General features: G+C 42.8%; 1 protein-coding gene across 7 annotated transcripts in view; it reads left to right on the top strand.

The window, feature by feature from the left end:
* The window catches only part of fli1 (Fli-1 proto-oncogene, ETS transcription factor), a 34,314-nt gene extending 16,347 nt beyond the window's left edge, over positions 1 to 17,967 (top strand). For all 7 annotated transcript variants that reach the window (XM_049576122.1, XM_049576123.1, XM_049576121.1 and 4 more), the window contains 5 exons: positions 6,051 to 6,119; positions 12,815 to 12,874; positions 13,752 to 13,811; positions 14,485 to 14,532; positions 14,684 to 17,967. In XM_049576122.1, coding sequence (XP_049432079.1) covers positions 6,051 to 6,119; positions 12,815 to 12,874; positions 13,752 to 13,811; positions 14,485 to 14,532; positions 14,684 to 15,213 — 767 coding nt within the window. In that variant the 3' untranslated portion in view covers positions 15,214 to 17,967. The remainder of the gene's footprint in view (positions 1 to 6,050; positions 6,120 to 12,814; positions 12,875 to 13,751; positions 13,812 to 14,484; positions 14,533 to 14,683) is intronic.
* The last annotated feature ends 1,438 nt before the right edge of the window (positions 17,968 to 19,405 follow it).

Genomic DNA, 19,405 nt, shown 5'->3' with positions numbered 1-19,405 from the left:
TTGGATCCGTTCCCGACAATCAAAAAGATGAATGCTACCGTCCCGTGCCTGGACTGACTGACCTGTTTCAGCTCTCTGAGAAGCGAGCAGTATGCGATATTGACACTGGGAGCCTAAGGGCAAGAGGAACCATGTTAGTAAATGAACGTCTAAGGAAGACTGAGAAGGAGGAGGAAGAAGGTTGAGGCTTTATGCAGACCCTGCAGGGTTGATGATTTGGAAACTAAAGCCGCTCTTTCGTTTCCCCCTGCAGCACAAACAAACACAATCATAGACGAAGAGTAACCCCGTCCAGAAAATAGACCTCTGGCTTCACTCACGAGAGTTGGAGCTGAGCCGAGCTTCCAGAATACAGAAAAAGAGAGAGCAAGGGAAAGACTGAGCCAAGCCCTGGAAGTATTAGTGATTACAGGTCATGTGATGTCTTCCTCCAACCCCATTCACCACTCTTATTACCCCCCATTCTTCTCCAAAAAAACAAGACGGTCCAAGGGGCTACTGCAATCATTTCATACACATCTGTGTGCATCATGTGTGTGCTTGGTTCTGTTTATTGAACCTCTGATTAACATTCCTCAGAGTCATTAAGCCCTGTACGTACACTCGGCACGGGGCAGGGACACACTTCCCCACCCTACAGCCATACCATAACAAAACATTCCTGCCACGTCATGCGCAGAAATATCACTCAGACACCCACAATGGTGAAACCGCGGGCACAATCTGAACATCTGTCTGGCTACCCAGCTGTTTGCAGTAACAAGGGTAGTTGCCCATGCATTATTTTGGCCTCATTGCTGGTCACTTATCCAGATTTTTATAAGTAATGGCCGCCCGCACCCCAATGTGCTTTCAATTTGGGGTGCAATTTGAGAATTTGTTCAAATTAGTCTGTCAGGGAGGGACCACGGACTGTTTGCTTTATCGCACCCATGTAGGTCGGTTTGATACCACATGTGCTGGAAACGGAGCGGAGCAAGAAACCTCAGACAACGAGAGGCTGTATCCTCCGACACACAGAGATGTGAGAACAGACAGGAAAAAATGAAAGGGGAGTTAGGAGGGAAAGAGCACAGAGAACTGAGAGCATGTCTGCTGTGGATCGAAAGAAACATAACAGTAGAACGTGGATGAGGACGTATATCCTTGACTGATAGATTTTACAGTAGTTATTTGAGGACATGGGCAAGAGGGTGTGAGCAAGAGAAACAATTAAAGACAGCGAGTGTGAGGTTGAAAAAAGAAGTCGGAGGGGGTGAACTACTTTTTAAAAGTGCGTGGAAACGGTCAGAGGCAGTCATGATTGAGTGTCGTTGGAGAATAGCAATACTTCTGTTTCCCAGCTGTCGCCGTTGCTTGTGTGTCTGGATGGATTTACAGTGAGGGAGTCAAGACAGAGAAAGAGAGAGGGAGAGAGTGATAAGTCTGGGCTTCTGCACTGCTGCTGCTCGCTCCAGAGTGGGGGACATTCTCGAGCCCTCAATAGTTTATACAGACCATAAACATCTGGGCTCGAAGGCTGAGTAGGGAAAAAGGAGGTCTGGAGAGTTCGCTCTCTCTCTCTCTCTCTCTGTCTCCCTCTCGCTTTTCTTCCCTCACAACATTTTTATTGAGCTCCCCTTGCATTAGTTCCTTCTATTGGCAGATTATCACTGGTGCACAGGGGCTCAACAGTCTGGCTCTACGCCCTTTACTGTTAGCCGTCTGCTGTTAGCCACCATTACGGAGCAGTCTGTGGCTGCTTATGTGACTGCTGGGGTTCAGGCACTTAGCACTACAGGAATTTATGTACATATCACATTAGCATAAGTGGAGGTGGATAATAAGCGGTTGCTATTCATGTAAACACTGAGATGAGCTCAGCTGTAATTGAAGATTCTGTAGCTGCTCAGAGGTGCATAATGACTGTACTCGCAACCCAAACGCTAGTTAAGAATGTTGACATGGGGCAATTCTGCGAAATGTTGAAGTTCAGTCAGTCAGCCAATTCTCACTCCCAGGGCATCAAAATACGCCACCCCCGTGTCACTATAAAGATGGACTATTTAGCGTCATTATTACACATTCAGAGGAACGGGCATAGATTTAAGAGGACAAAAGTCCAACAAGGAGCTCAGTGGACTGGTGTTTGTGTGCTGTGTGAAACTAAAAGTAAACAATGATTTATTTTGTTGCATCGGTCGTTAGTCACAAGAGCTGACTCACCGAGTAACATCAACAACGATCTTTATCTCGCCCTACATAAGTAGTTATGTTGGCTGAACCCAACCGTCGACCCCCTCTGAGTCAAGATCTGCTGACCTTCTGCATCAAAAAACAATGCAAAAACTGCCCCTGCCAACATTATAGTAACGCTGGAGGCTTCTGCCCAACTGTCAGAATGTGAGGAGTAAGACGAGATCACATTGTTTTAGCGTTAATCCCAAAGTTTTGTGAAAATTCTCTCTACACACCATTCAAACGTTCGATTTTGGAGTGCTGCGTCCAAACATTTGTGTAACTTTAGGATACTGACAATCTGAAATTTACACCCACTTCATGCAGCGATTAGTCTTAGCCTACTTTTTGAGGTGGGAGAGGCAGCAGGGTTTGGCCTCTTTTTTCATTCTTCAAATAACTATTTCTGGGACTTTCCTGAGCATTAGCTTAGACAGTAAAACACACTTGGCCAGAGTTAGGGAGATTTCAATTATGGTCCTTATTAGATCATCAAAAACAACGTTGAACATTGGTAGGGGGTGGCATGTGTACAGAAACCTTCATGTCAAGTTCACACACATTGCTGATCGACCCTCCGCCACAGCTTCCCCACTAAAAGGCTTTGTTGAGCTCTAACGTCATCACTCTACTTTGTCCTGTCATTTTAGGAATAGAAACAAACAATCCATAATGTCGTTCTCTGGTGCGGGCGAAGAAGAATGAGAAGAATTAAAATACGTATTGGACAGCTCTGCGCAGCAAGATTTATGTCCAATGCCAACATTCGGTGCCAATGCAGGAAGTAGTGTACCCTTTATGTAGCAAGGCAGGAGGCAAAGTAAAGGTCATGGTGTGAGACAAGTGTGTAGCGTCCAGTCTAAATGAATATTTGCTTTAAAGCCAACAAACACTCAAACAAATCACAGCCTTTCCTTAACCTTACCACCTTACTAAAGTTTTGTGCCAAAACAAAACCAAACCTTAACTATGATGGTGGCAGATTAGAGTGTAAGGGATTCTGGCTCTGAACTCTGAAACGTTTTGATACTTTGGAATTTTGTGGGTCGGTGTGTTCGCTGTCTTACTGGGTGTTTATTTAGGGATGGATACCAGTTTGATCCCCCCTGAGTTCATTGGATATTTCAGCCTAGCACAGGGACTGGAGGTAACCTTTGTAGCTGGTCTGCTAACATGGAGGTGGTACGCCTACATTTACCCTAGGGGTCGACATTAGCAAAGGCATGTTCAGTGGTAGCTGATGAGGTGTATCTACTACTAGGATAATGGGTGGCTTATAGAGGAGGAAGTGGGTGTATTATCCTATATATTCCAATGGCTATTTGGCTTATAGGTGGGTATACTGTAAATGGCCAGAACAAAAGAAGTGGGTATACCCCATATACCTGCACATACCCTCCACTACTGAGGATAATCAATGTTTAAATCTATTTCCCTGGTCTGCACTTGTAGACGAAGCTCACAGTTCGTACAGCAAAGAAGACAACAAGCTGCTGAAACACAGCTGGACACAGTCTGTGGAAATACTGGATTTAAATGTTTGTATCACCCGGGCAAAGATTTACTCATTTGAGTTATTCGTAAAGTAGTGTAAGTTCAAAACAAATAATCAATTCAGTTTTTAAGTAACTTCCCCAACGCTGCTGACAAACAGTGTCGCTTTGACAGCAGGGGCGTCAGCTGAAATGCTCATGGGTTGTGTTGGAAGGCAGTGACAAATAATCATCTTTGGTTTGGATGACTTGTTGGAAATATCACTCGTGCGTTATGAAAGGCAGGCGGTGGTGCTACTAAGTGCAGCTTTATCCTATAGAGCTAAAAGGATGACTTGCTGTTGGCTGGAGCCTGTTTGCCCCCCTTTAAGGTGGCACGATGCCCGAAACTGTGTGACTGGGACCCTCAGTTTGTTGACAAAGCCCAGACCACATGTTTGAGGCAATGGTATCATATAGCTCTGCAGAATAAACAGCAGGGGCCCGACGGAGGTCAATCACAATGCTGAACAAGCCCTTAAAGATCTCACTATTATGGGCGGGCAAAAACTGGAGGACAGGGCCTTTTGAAATAGCCATCAGTCATAGGAAGGGGAGAAAAGAAAATTGTTTGTGGAGGTTATGTAATCTAACAGACTCTGAGCAGATGTGACTAGAGAGGGAGAGAGAAAGTGAGGGTCTTAAAGACTGAACACTGGCCAGTCCTCCCACTGTGCTGTCAGATTACCGGGACATGTTTGTTTTCTGCAAGAGGAAGAAGCCGTCCAAATAAATAGGCACCAGAGCCAAGACTCCCTCCACGAAACTGTCAGCTGTGGTGTCTCTCCCTCTCTGCACTGCTCCCTCACTAACTCTCACTCTCTGTCGTACAGCAGCCCTGAATTTCTCTGTGGGATGGTTTGAGGTTTTCTCAGCAATGCTGCCTGTTTGCCTGTCTGGGTCAGCCCACATATGTGGCACACAGCAGGAAAAGGGTTAACAGCCCCTTCCTCCTCCCTGCTTTCCCTCTCCTTCTTTTTTCTGTCTGTCTGTTCATCTTTCTCTTACACGTTCTCCCTCATTCCAAAGCGTTTGGTGGCTCGCTTGCCCCCGTGCGCTTACACTCTGCGTGTGGAATTATTTTTGTACGGGGAGCTGCGTTTGATTGCTGCGCAGGGACCCTGCCTCATACAATGGCTCCCCTGTTCTGAGGCCCCCAGGTTTCTAAACTAGACCCAGAGCCTTGGGGGTGCCGTGGAGTAGGTAGAACCAGGAGGGGTGGGGTGTTGGGAGGTTAGAATACCCCCCCCAGCCACCCCCTAAAAAAACAGACCCCTAGTCTGCCACCATGGGCCCCTTCATCCCCCCCAACCCCTACACTAGCAGCACAGCCAGTTAGGTAGAGATCTTGCATCCAATCTTAAGAAAAGCACATCGCAAACTTAATTCTGCTTTGGAGTTTTTCTGTTATTTTGCCTCATTCAGAAAAGCTATCTTCCTTACTCAGCAGCTCTCCACAGCCATCTTAGCGCTAAATCTTAACGCTCCCCGTGCAGTAGCCGCTCTTGTGTTTTCTCTGTGCATTTTTGGCTCTGTTTTTCCACTCGCTGATTTATGCCTGGGGGCAGCTAAAATTAAGAGAGCATTTTGGTGCCGCCCAGGGTGCCTGTGTAAGTGGAGGAATGCAGCACAGAGTTCTGCTCCATAAGGTGAAATGAATAGGCGGCCATATGCAGACTCTTGCCTCTCTGACTTTATTATTCAGGAATTGGGTTTGCAGTTAAAATGCTGACAGGCTACGGGTTGTTTTCCTCTTACATTTAAAAGACTGACCGTGTGCTGAATTTAGTTTATTTCAGACTAGATTTATGTGTCATGAATTATTTTCCTTCTGAGGTGATTTTTTTTTAGGACAAAACATGAATACAATTCAAGAAATGAAAAGGGCTCTGTTGTGCTGCCTCACAGTAAATGAGCTGAGCCTTTTACTGCCACCTGGTGGCCAGTGTTACATCCTTTGAGCTTGTTCACAGGGTCCAGGGTAGAGGTGCACTAGGGTTACTCTGAATTACAATTACAGCTAATTTATCATGATTAATATGCAAAGTAACACCTATAAATATTCTGCAAGATCTCTTATTCTAAACAAAACACTAATGTGAATCCAAACACTGATGCTGATCCCTATAAGTGCAGTCTTGTATAATGTGTACTGGACGCAATCTATGAAAATGAGCATACCTCTTATCCAGGTTTTTATATACTGGTTTTGGGTGTATTATTGTGTTTATGCATTACAGGGCTGTTGGATGAGATATTGTTTTACCTTACTATGCTTTCTTTTGTGTCATTTTATTACAGGTAGCTCATCATTATCCTACAACACACCATCTCACACAGACCCATCCCCACGCCTGGCTGCCAAAGAGGGTAGGGACACTTGTTTAAACTTCTCTGTGCTTCATCCTAATATCTATCTGTGTATGTGTCTGTTTATTTTGTATTAAGGGAGCAACAAAACACCTAAGACAAAGAGACGAATGGAAGGCAAAAACAAAGAAAAACAGACAAGAATTTAAAGACCATAAAATGACTGCGCCACAGTACCTGTCAGCTTCAGACGAGCAGATACGCACAGATCTAGCACACACACACATCCAAAGCACATGCAGTCACTGAGTGCCTCTGACAAAGCTCTGTGCAGGTGCACCTTTTGTGTGGTTGAAATAATATGAGCCAATCTGCTACAGCAGGCCGGGCTATTCAGAGCTGCTACCTGAATGCTGTGACGACACGTAGTAGCTCAGAGGGGTGGTGTCAGAATAGAGGCGTATTAATAACAAGACAAAAGCGGCAGCAGGGGCGAGAACAGATAGTGAATGTGGCGATTGTGGGAAAGAAGTGGGATGTAAGACGTGTTCGTTAGAGCGACAGAAATCAGGGACAGGTGCTGAAGCAAGTACGTGTACGGTAGACGTGGCAGAAGAGCTTGACTGGCTACTTCAGACCAGACTGGAGTGGAAAAAAATGTGTGTGTGGGTCTCTTCTGTGTATAGTGGCTGTATAGTGTATGCTAGATGAACTTTTGTCATTGTATTGAACTTGCCACCTCTGTTCAGTTTGTCCTTTTAGATATTTTGCACTATAAAAACCATCTTTAGGAGTTACACTGTTTTTATGTGATAAATGTCACTGTACATTTATGAAATTTGGTTATGAAATAAGCAATGTAGTATACAAAATATTCTATTTTTCAAACAGGAGGAAAAATGTGTGGATTAGTTATGGTTATTTCATTTGTTTTAAACATAAATCAAATACTCAAAAAATTAATTGAATGTATTTTTTTATTTTAGCCATTTTATTTTATTTTTAATTTAATTTAATTTATTGTATTTCTTTTTTTTAAAATTGTATTTATTTCTTTATTTGATTTTATTCATTTATTTATTTATTATTTCTTTCTCAAAAGGCACAAATAGGAAGAATAGGTACCAGCTGACCTTATCTTGAGTTTTGTCATGGTTGATGAGAGCATAAAAGCACCATTAAAATGGACTATTTCTTTGTGTTGTTATCACGTGAGCTGCATGCTGATTGTTTCTCAGAAGGACCTTACCATTACCAGATCAAATTTGCTTGTTCAGTCTATGTTTTCAGAGAGAAATCTGTAGTAAAGTGTAAATACAGCGGTCAAATGAGACCTGTTGCAGTGTTGATGATGTTGTACCAGTAGAATTTGTGCAAAAGCAAAGCTGAGTTTCTAAGAACAACGCCCACTGCAGCTCTGGATGATTGCCTCTTTCCTCTGGATACCTTTTCACTCTACAAACATTATTTTGTGCTGACACAACACCAGCAAGGCGAAGGCTGCAGTGTGCATCTGTATCGCAAAAAAAAGTTAGACATCCTTTACATCGGCTATACGGTGTCACCACCACAGACGGGAGAAAGGACTGCAATAACAGTGATAGCCGCGCTCACAGGATGGGGGGCCCTATCAAGGCAGGAGGAGAGGAAACACAATGTCTGATAAGTGTCCGAGAATGCCCTCTGCCTCTCTCTATCTGCCACAGTGGTGAGCGTTAGCAGGCCGCGTACTTGTTCTCGCCCTGGCTTCAATACCAATAGACCAATGGGCAGGCCAGATAAGATTCTGCTCAGTCACCCCCGACCCCGGTCTTCCTGGTTCTCAGGGCCAGGTATTTGGACTGGCAGGAATACAGGGTCACTCCCTTCAACAGTATTTCCCTTTCACAAGAGGTGACTTCTATTATGGGCTCCTGTAACACTGGCTGTGCCTCTAGTCTTGTCCCATGATCGCAGTCAATGAACGGCGGGGTGACTTTTGAAGAATTGGGAGGTGAGACTGATTGAAATTAATCACTTTGTTGTGAAATATTTGTTTTTGCCCATAAGTGTAGATTTCAAGGGGGATGCAGGGGACCACCCCCCACCCATTAAAGTAGCAAGGGTCTTTTATTTTGATAAAATTTTGACATATCCATCATAAATAAATGTAGAAAAGGCACAAATTAAGGCACAAAAAAAAAAAAACCTGAATGCAGGAAAATAAGCGTTTCACATACACCCACATGCATGCACCCCCTTTGTTTGCACTCTAAAATGCTAACCCCGTTAAATGTAACTTTGATGCAAAACAATATGAACAGGTGAGACAAGATGAAAAGGAAACACATCAGAGTTGGAGCTGGTAGTTTATGACTCAACAATAAAAACAGTCTTGCTTCAGGAGAAGCCTTTATCAACATTTTCCCAGATCCACACCGCCAGATGTTCAAGTTCATATTGCCTTTCGAGAACAGTCAAATACCGTACAGGCTCTTTGGGGTAGAGTAAGCACGAGCATGCAGCAGGAGACAACCCTTAATCTGCTCCAGACTCTGTGGTGTAAAATGCAATGTTATGAATAAAAGAGAGCATATAAAACACGGAATGCAGCAGCTATGAAAGGATGTGTGTATGTGTGTGTGTGTGTGTCTGTGTGTATTTAAAGTCTGTGTCTAGTATTTGCCTGTGGATAGGCATGTCTGTGTGTGTGGGCGGGTTCCTGCATGTGTATATGTGTATTGTTTGAGGTATTATCTTGGTGTTAGTTTGCACATGATACAACTTTTTTCCCTTGTGCTGACTCTTGGTAGCTTTTTCAGTTTTTAGTGTCGCTGCTATGAAATTTTGGAATTTTATAATGCGCAGGAAGGACACTCATATTCTCCGCCACCTCTCAGTTACCGTAGCGAGGTGATGATTCACCTCTATGAATACACTTATTTGCAGCCAAGTCAAAGTTGCAACACAACTTGTACAAACTCTGCTGCATTTACGGTTTTAATTGTTCTTTTTCCATTTTGAAATTCAAGAAAATAAGTAGATTAAAGATGCAGTAATGCTAATGACATTGCACATAGCTGTGTGAATATGTTTATGTGCAGCAGCGTTGCAGTCCCCCTGTTGCTCCGAGCATTTTTCCATAGATGCTTCTCTGTTCTGGTGCACCCACTGTCTCCTCACTGTGTCTAACTCCTGTACTTTGCCATCATTCTCCTCCTCTTATGGCTCCTTCCTCACACAGATGGCTTTTAAAGCACCTGTATTACGGGTATTAAAAAAAGTTTGCCCTGTCTGGGTCTCGCTCCCTGGCTCAGACTCTAGGTTAAAAACAGTCCACAGCTCCACTCTCTCACCCTCTCCCCTCTTTTCTCTGTCTATCTCACCCTCTCTGCACAGTTGTTCTTTCTCTCCCACTCTTGTCTCCCGCTGCCTTTCTCCGTCACTCTCTATGTCTCTCTGCCTCTCTCTCCTCTCTATGTCTAGCTCTCGGGCCTTGTTTTGACTAACTGGTCCTGCAGTCTAAGTCTCCCAGGAGCGTGCACCACACCCCAGACCAGAGTGGAAACTGGCTCAAGTCGCAGCCGAGCGAGGCCTGGAAAAATGAAGGAGGGAGGGTTGGGGGGAGGCAGTTCTGTGTGTGCACATTCAGGTCTGTGTCTGCATTTGCGTGGCTGGATCATCCTGTGTACCCCCGACCACTTGGGCTTTGTGCATTTTACATCTGCTGCTTCTTCCGTCTTCTGCAGGACCGCTTCCCTACCTCTCACTCACTCTGATTAAACCCAAAACAAAGTGATTATTATTACTGGTGAAAACTTTGACTTGTCCATATTCAGGCTTATAGCTGGTGAAAGGAAAATTGTTTCGGAGGTTAATGTCATCTGCTGCCAACAACAACACCAAGGGTAAAAGATGTGGATGAGCCCTTATTACTGGGCATGTCCTCCAGCCCATACCAGACAGTAGCTGGGTTTGCTGCCATTGTTTTCTTTTCAAATTCCAAAGTTGTGTTTCGTCTGACTTTTTTTTTTTTTCATTATTTTTTCTCCTCATTTTCTCTTCTCTCTCTTTCAAGCCTTTCTCATGCACTTGGTCACTCTGTCTCCATCCTCATCTGTCTACTTCTCAATAATCTTTTTTTTCCAGTGACTCCCTCACCTTTTCTCTCATCTCTCCTTCATCCATCTCTGCTCCCCCCCCCCGCCAGCCCCTCTCCTGTTTGCAACCCCTCTCTGCACGTATGGAGGTAGCCCCGTTGTGTTTTTTTCAGGGTGGTGGAGAGTGGATGGAGGTGGGGTGGGGGAGACTGGCGGTGAGCAGAGGGGAAAAAAGGGCCAGTAAAACAAAGAGAGGTTGTCTGCAGGCGAGGCAGGCAGGAAACGCAAGTCTCCCAGGACTCTCCCCCAGTCGCTGCTCCTTGGCTATCCTGCCGGCCCACACCAGATTGAACCTGACAGCCCCGCTGAGCCACGGCAGCCCGCTTGTTATTTGTCCCTCTTCTCCCTCTTTTTGTCTTTCCCACTATTACGCTCTCCTTTCTTTCACTCTTTTGATCATATTCTAATTTATTCACTTTTCTTTTGCTTTGTCGCAAGCCCACATCTTTCATTTCACCTCATCCATATGCCTTTGCACCATCACTTGAATATCCTTCTTTTCAGTCACCAGTTTCAGTCACCAGACCAGTACCTTTCTTGTGGGCTGCAGACAGGAATGGCCCCTTTGCTGAAACGTTGGGGGTTAAAAGTTGAAAAGTTAAAAATTAGTGAAGAGATCAAGAGGTCCCTTAGCAGCGGGAAAACAAGGCAACAAAACATCCTTTGAAAGTAGCACATGAAGTGTTTTTACATTTTCATTTGAAGATTATGAAATGAGCAAAACAATGAAGCACTTGTGTGGGAGGTTACCAAGCAAACTTTAGTTTCATGGGTGCACAGAGATTGTTATCTAGAGTTTAGCTGTGCTGAAAAAAAAAGAGAGTTTGTATAATTTATTATTTGTGGTTTATTTCAGGAAAACCAAGCTGTCAATTTGTCCTGAACCACAGGAGGGCAGTGTTGCACAGTGTTTAGAGTCGGCCTTACATGAAGTAGGAGCTGATGATGAATGCTGGTTGATGTCAAATGGAAGTTCCTCTGGTGTGGCTGTATGAGCTTATTTGGGTCAAGATGACACACAATGTCCAAATGTGTTGCTGCAGTAAGATGATCATTTTGTGTCTGACACATTAAGGCGGAACAAGCATGCTGCTCTCACAATAAGTCATCTTTAAATTTTGTTTTGCACACCAAACTGATGGGCTTTTCAAATAATGAACATAAACAAGATCAACAAAGTTTAGACAAATACAGGGACATACATTAGAGTGAATTTGCTGCTGTTTTATTCAATGATTGATAGCTTATCAGCATGTGAGTTATTTGCACCAGTGGAGAATAATTTGCAAACACATAAATATTAATGTCTGGCAAACACCTACACACACACACACAAATACACACGGAATGCATTCAAAGTCTGAGATCAACACACTCACTCGCTTCTGAAATGTCAAAACATATTCTAATAATCTATTCAGATTGATAATCACGCATATTGTTAAAAAACAATGCTGCAGTCCACACTTTTTTCCATGTTTGAGATCCTGTTGTGCTTCGTATTTGTACTGGTTGTACACTGGCCAGTTACCAGTAATTAGTAATTTCCACTTTGTCACAGCAGGATTGAGCCTCACTCTTTCTCCTTATCTGGATTTTCGGATCTAGGGATTCACACTGAAGCTTGCTTCTCAAAAATTCAGCCAACGCTGATGGGAAATGGGATTGCCTCTTGACCTTCTAGCTTGCTTATCCCAGCAACAACCTCTGTCATCACCATTACACTGTCTGCCCTCTGGGAGAAACTGCTGAGAAAAGATTTGCAGGTCATGATAACACTGGGAATAGCATGTTGCACACAGCATATCTGGCTACAAGATGCGTCATATTTGCCTGGATTCTGGCAACTGATGGAGTGGTTTTAGCCCGCAATAATACAAACCATCAAGGGTGCTGGCCAGGTGCACTGTGAGTGTACCTGGGTGTTTTTGAGACATTGCCAGGGGAAGAATACATCCTGTGTTTTATCTGGTCGTGTCAGAGTGATTGATTGTTACTGGAAGCTGTCCAGCTTCACACTCTGTCAGGTTTGAAACGCAGACACACAGCAGGTAGAACTCATGCAAACTGGGCCAATTTGGCTGTTTGTCAAGGTTTCATAAAAGCCGCTTGTGCGGGGAGAGGGCTGAGGGTGAATATCATGTGCATGTATTGTCTATGTGTGTGTGTGTGTGTGTGTGTCTCTGTTGTTGGTTAATTTGCATCAGTCCCTTTATTTGTGGTCAGATTGTTGCAAGCTGCTGTGCCAACTGTACTCTGTTAAAGATTGTGCCATCTACATTTAAACCATCACAGTGAGCCAAACAAAACCACACTGCCATGTCCAGATATCCTGTGAAGAGCATCTAGAGCCATGAATGAATGATTTATTGATGCCGTTTGGCACTTCTCCCCATGTCTTTGCTTTGACAGTTGCAGCCCTGCGATAGGTTAGTACACAGTTAGACAAGACTCCTACTGTTATGACAAACAGATAGGACAAAATAATAGATTTGGGATAGGGTTAGGGTTAGGGTTAAATATGAAGAACTTGGGTCAGACAACTGCAGATGTAGATCCACCGGTGGATGCGCTAAAATACACTCAAACATCCCCTCTTTTCTGTCTCTTTGTCAGACCCTTCATATGATGCTGTACGGCGGACAGGATGGTCAAACAGCATGCACAGTGGCAAAGGTGAGAACACAGAAATCATTATGCACTGACTAGACAATGCTCATAGGGACGTATGCCTCTAACCTACTGAGAGGGAGCATGGCTCTACAGCATAATGTGTCAGAACTTTATCATCTGTGCAGGTTAAAACACCCAGATTATTTGCAAAGGCCGTTTAACCAAAGTCTGCATCACATTAGAACCGTTTCCAACATCCACAGAGTCTAGACGTGTAGGTCAGACTCCTAAAGATTACAGCTTCTGTTGTCAGAACAGGATCACACAGTCAAAAGAAATCAGTCCAGCCATTGACTACTGCCTTATTTACCTTGGCCCTCAAGATCTGTAGCCTGGTTACAGGGCTGTAATCACCTATTGAACATTGGGGGAGCGACCGTTTCCAATCGACGACTTCTGCAACCCAACCCGCAAGGGAGGCCTGGGCGGGAAGTCTCCCCTGAAGATATTTTTAGAAACTTAACAGCTAAACAGACCATTATAGTGTTTTGAGCAAAAGTTTTAGATCAGGAGTACCATGAGTGCACACACTATGATTTGTTTATGACCATTTTCAGTGCCGTGTTATCATATCATTAATTACGTTTTTTCGTAAATAATGAAACAGCACTGTAATTGACATTGATTGTACCTACCCACAGCAGTCGAGCAATGACTTCTGCCGGGGTACAGTAACGCCACTTGCACAAACTACACACAGAGCTGCAGCACACTGTAGTATAAGAACCAGTAGTTATAATCATGACAAGTTGTTAAGTCTGTTTATGTTTATGATTACATTTGCTAATGATATTAATCAGTGCATTGATGGCCTTATCTGTAGCCACCCTGCTTTTTATGTCTGCCTGTTGACTTCCACTGATTGCTGCTCTCTCTGTAGGTTCACCGGTGGTTACTCAGAATGTGACCAAGTCCACTGAGCAGCCCAGAGCTCAGCCAGGTAATGGCGTGCAGTATAAACACGGGATAAAAGCTAGTTTGTCAGCATGGATATCAGCTTCCCTTTGTGCGAGTTAGCTTGCTGAAATAAATCTCTGACGTAATTATTCTATGTCCACAAGAAAGCGTATTCTCTAAGATCCTGAAATGTTGCAGGTTTTACTATTGTGTTGTTATAAATTGGTTGTAGTTAAAAGCCTAATGTGTGAAAGCAAGTAAGCACAAAACCAAGACCAAGTTGTCACAGTTCAGAAAAACACAAAGCCATCATTTACAAGTGGTACGCCAATAATTTAATAATGGACTCTTTGGAGTGCAGTCTACCACTAAGCTGTGAGTGTCTACGAGTGTTTCTCGGCCACACATCTATTAGCATGTGTAATTGGTTTTCCTGGCCAGCTAATTATCTGGAGGAGCACAATAATCCAAACATGTGAATACATAATGCTCTCTTTTTGTCATTGTTGTGCATATTTTGCTTTACTTACTCAACCCTGAAATGTGATATTAATAAGAAAAGTAATAAACAGGAATTTTTAGATGACAATTATGTTAAATCATTAGCTATTGCTTCGTGATGTGTCTATTTTGATACTAATTAGTGTGGGTTACATACCGTTATATCACCACAGTGATCAGCATGTAGACTAACAAAGCTCTCCTTTTGTCAACAGATCCTTACCAGATTCTGGGTCCCACCAGTAGTCGCCTAGCCAATCCAGGTGAGATTTTGAGCTCGTTCTTTGTAGTGTATCTGCCATGAAAAGGCAGTTTTCATGGAAGCTTCTTAAAGTTGTTGGGTAGCTAATGAGAGGTGGCGGTGAGAATGATGATGCTCGTGGATGATCATTGTTTGTGTGTGTCCACCATCAGGTTCAGGCCAGATCCAACTGTGGCAGTTCCTCCTAGAGCTCCTGTCTGACAGTGCCAACGCTGGCTGCATCACCTGGGAGGGCACCAATGGCGAGTTCAAGATGACGGACCCAGACGAGGTGGCGCGGCGCTGGGGCGAGCGTAAGAGCAAGCCCAACATGAACTACGACAAGCTGAGCCGTGCGCTGCGCTATTACTATGACAAAAATATCATGACCAAGGTGCACGGCAAGCGCTACGCCTACAAGTTTGACTTCCACGGCATCGCTCAGGCACTGCAGCCACACCCCACTGAGTCCTCCATGTATAAGTACCCTTCGGACCTAGCCTATGTGCCTTCCTACCACGCCCACCAGCAGAAGGTCAACTTTGTATCCCCGCACCCACCGTCAATGCCCGTCACCTCCTCCAATTTCTTTGGACCCACCGCTCCGTACTGGAGCTCGCCCACTGCAGGCATCTACCCTAACCCAAATGTTCCCCGCCACCCTAACACCCATGTGCCGTCCCACCTGGGTAGCTACTATTAAACACCCTACTCTGACCATCCACCACCCTTTAAAACCTCCCTACTCCCACAACAAAGTCCAAATTTGCTGACCTGCACTCCCAAAGACGCCGAACCGATGAAGACTGAGTTGACAGAGGCATTTGTTCTCTGAAGAAATTGTGCTCCTATATCAAGGATGATAAATTTGAAGGAGATTTTGTTTTTGTTTTTTGTAAGAATCTATAAACAACTGGATGCTACGGTCCATAATGGAATACTACTTACCTTTACCAGACTAGCAACTGTTTATGCTTTTTGGACGTGAGTTTCCTGTGCCTTTCTCTTTCCCATCCTCCCCGAAAGCTGCACTTACAGGTGTCCTTTCCAAAATCTCCCCAAACCAAAGCAGGGCAGGAGAACAACTCAAGTCTGTCTCCCTCTTCACCATGCTACAATACCAGACATGGGCCTATTATTTATGGGTCTCAATCTACATTCTCCTCAGTACATTATGTACATTACCTTTTAAAGCATCTGCCTTTTCTGCTTGTCTACGGCCTTGCTGGGGTTTCTTATTCCCACCACTAGCCTCGTATTTCCACTGTGTCTGTCTGCTTGTCTGTCCATCTGCATCTTTTTATGTGTGTGTGGAGAGTCTTCTGGAATTCGCTGGACAAGGAGGAGCTCTCAAAGAGATGGACTTTTCTCAGCACTGAATGAAATTTGGCAACTGGAATATGCCATTCACAATTTTATTTATCCTCCAAACTGGAAGGCTAGAGAAGAGTTAAATGCCGGAGAAGGAAGCGCTGTATGTTTTGCTGACCTGGGTCAACTCAGTTACTCAAAATGCTTTCTGTGTGTTGCGTGCGGGGGTTCAAGATGGGCAACGTGTACAGTTGACTCGACCGTGCTGGGGAAGCTGAGTCAAGATGTAATTGAAGTAATTTGCAGCAATAATTCAACCCAGGTCAGATGTTTTCAGGGGGCCACACACTAGGCTATTAAATGTTCGCCATGTTGTTGCCTTTCAGCCATGCCATTTCCAGATGTTTTGTTGCTCGACCATGTCAGTATTAATGTGAATGTCGTCTGGTTTGTGAAACACCCGTAAAAAAGGGATACCCTGCAGCAAAGTCAAAATTTGTCAGATGTTTTCATTTTGTTTAATGAAAAAAAATCTTTATTTTAAACACCATGGTTGCTGCACACGTCTGTGTCGAAAACACGACAGTACCTTTTTTATTTGCAGATGTGATGATGTAGATGATACCTACACAATAAGACTGTATGTTGCTTGGATGTTATTTTTATCCAAAGTGCCTTACAGTGTATCCAGTTTTAGTACACAGCATAATGAGGAGCCTGACCCTCAAAGTGCCTTAACTGCTGTTTTATACCATATGTTTCCTATTCATTATACACAAAACAGAATTACATCTTAAAATGCATACAAATTTACGTAACCACCATCTCCATGCTTTACCATAAATCTGACAATTTTTGATTTTGAAGTGCACTCTGTCAATAATGACTGCCACAGTGTCTCCTTCCTCTTTGTAGGCCAGTCAGGACCGTATAGGTCGGCACAGAGAAGTGACTTAGCAGTAGGTCATGTTGATAGACAGTTAAGTTGCATTTCACAAGGGCTGGATCCTAGTTTGAGAGCAGCATGTGTGTTTGAATGTTAGTTTCTCACTGATCTGAAGCCCAGCAAAATGCACATGAATCTCAAGTCAGGATTTCGTCATCGTGTAACAGTATCATGTCAAAACATATCCATCTTCAGGTGTTCAAAGCTGTTCATAGCAAAAGTATTCCTTTAGAGTAACTGAAAATGGACACTTGAAAATAAATTACTTGGAACTGAGTAGTTTATCAGAGAACAAAACCAATAAAGTATGACGAGATGAAACAAAGAAATCCTCAGATTCGCAAACGCTGTGCGTTTGTCAGACCTATTTTTTATTATTTTATAAGCATCAGTCAACTAGGCATTAAAGCAACTTACTGTATAAATTATGCAGAGTTATTTTCATATGTGACACAGTATAAAAAGTCAAGAGAATTAATACGAGTTGACCTCGGTCAAAAATGCAAACCTTTTAAGTCCATTTCTGCTAAGTAGTTTGTTCAGCATTTTAAGCGTTTTTATATCTGTACATTTGGGCAATACATTTTAACATTTTTTTTTTGTTTTCTTGTTATTGTTATTATTTCTGAATAAGTGCCTAAGTGCCTTTATGTGCACAAGGTATTTTCTTTGTATTCCCAAAACCACAAATGCCTGCTTGAATCATAATCCACAGCCAGGGGATTCCTTTATTCTATATGCAACATGTGATTACGATGGATCTCTTCCATCGCGAATCATGTTTTATGCCAAATAACCCTGAAATTGATAGCTTTTCCTGTGCATAAAATAATTTCAGGTATTTTAGGCAAAACAATACAAACAGTATTAATATCCACAACCAGCTTCTCCTGAAAGTTTATAGCTTTAAAAGAACAATAAAAAGGGAACTTGTAATTTGTAGCATAAAGAAATTATTCTATTGTACCCTTAACTGTTTCACAAGCATTATTAATGAAAAGGGATCTGTGCTACTTCGTATATGCAATGTATTTTGGATATCAAATATATATATATAGATATATATATTGTGTATAATTTTACAATTAACCAATGTATTATTATTATTGTCATTCCTGCAATGTATGAAGTAATACCTTTTGAAAAAGGGCTTTTGTATAGGAAAATGTGACAAAATAAATGTTTTTACCTCTCAAGTCATCTTCCATTGCCTGCCTGTGGCTCCAAAACAACACAGAGAAACAGTCTTCTTATTTATTGTGGGTAAAATGAGCGCGTCTCGGTTAGAAGCCATGCCTGTGGCTTCACCAGATGAAAAAAACACAGTCGCTCTTTTTTTTTCGAGGCATTTTGAGAAGCCAGATGTACCAAAGTAGTACACTCATGACAGTGACCTGCACATTGTGCACGATACTTGTCTCCACTGTGTCAAGGTTTGGAATTTCTTGTGCCTAAACTTTGTGACAGATTACTACACATTTCCAAAGGGTATAAATTACGTTTGTTAATTACACATACTTTTGTGCATAGCTTGCGTTTAGCTGGAAATATTTATACCTGCAGGTAGAAAACAGCTCTTCTGCCCCTCCTCATTTAAGGCAGCTGAAATGTGCCTTTTCACCAGGAGTCACATGTGTTTTACTGAGACATTAAGAGGCTGTCACAGTTTAGGCAACTTAATCTTGATCATCCTGGAAAGGTGTCTTATCAGATTGGAATATAATCGAATTTATGCACAAACTAACCATGACAAGGTACTACAGAAATGTTGTGTCCAATTAAGAGAGCATACACTCAGTTGCTGGTTTATTAGGTACGCCTAATGCAGTCTAATGCAACAATATACTGCAATAAATCAAACCTTCATGAGGGGTGTAATGTTCTTTTTTTATTTTTAATTCTTTATTTAACTTTACGATCATCGAAGGCTGGAGTTTGTGGCGCTGATGAATTATATTGTGCTATACTTGGAGCAATTATTTTTTCCCACCCCAATTATAGCATATTGATGATGACAGAATTAGACTGTGTTAGTTGTAGCTGGCTATACATGAGAAACTTGCAACTGAGTTTAATTTAATTTAATTCAAATTATCATTTCCAGTGGGAAGACAAGAGTGGAAGGGATAAGAGGGTCAGGAAGCTGCACTGCTTTTACAGGCTCTCTTTTTGCCATAATATTAACATTTTGTCACTGCAAAAAAAAACAAAAACAAAAAAACAGAGATAAACTGTTAGCACTTTTTTCAGTTCTGTCAGGTTTTAAATCAGGAGATCATACAAGGCTGCAAGCTGTGCATGAGTTGAGAGTATAAAATTACTTTAAAGTAGTGTATGTATTTGAAAGTCTCCTCAGTGTTTGTCTCTCTGCGTCATTTAAGTCTCTCTTTGTACGTTTCAAATGATGGGTGTTGGTAATTTAACAACCAGTGTGTACGCATACAGCTACAGCCTTGCAAAGGGCTCTACTTTGCATGAACCATGTGGACAAAAATATGCATCACAGACTCAGTGAACAGCCATAAGGGGACAGTTACATACTTTTTTTTTTTTTAATCAGAATATATCTGTGATGCATGTATCAGCTTTATGCTGCTTAGTCATTTCACATATTTCTCAATAATTCTCACCCTATCCC

Source organism: Epinephelus fuscoguttatus, linkage group LG5, assembly GCF_011397635.1.
Source record: "Epinephelus fuscoguttatus linkage group LG5, E.fuscoguttatus.final_Chr_v1".
Classification (NCBI taxonomy): Eukaryota; Metazoa; Chordata; class Actinopteri; order Perciformes; family Serranidae; genus Epinephelus; species Epinephelus fuscoguttatus.
Note: the sequence above shows the minus strand (reverse complement) of the source record. Positions and strands in the feature narration are given on the sequence as shown.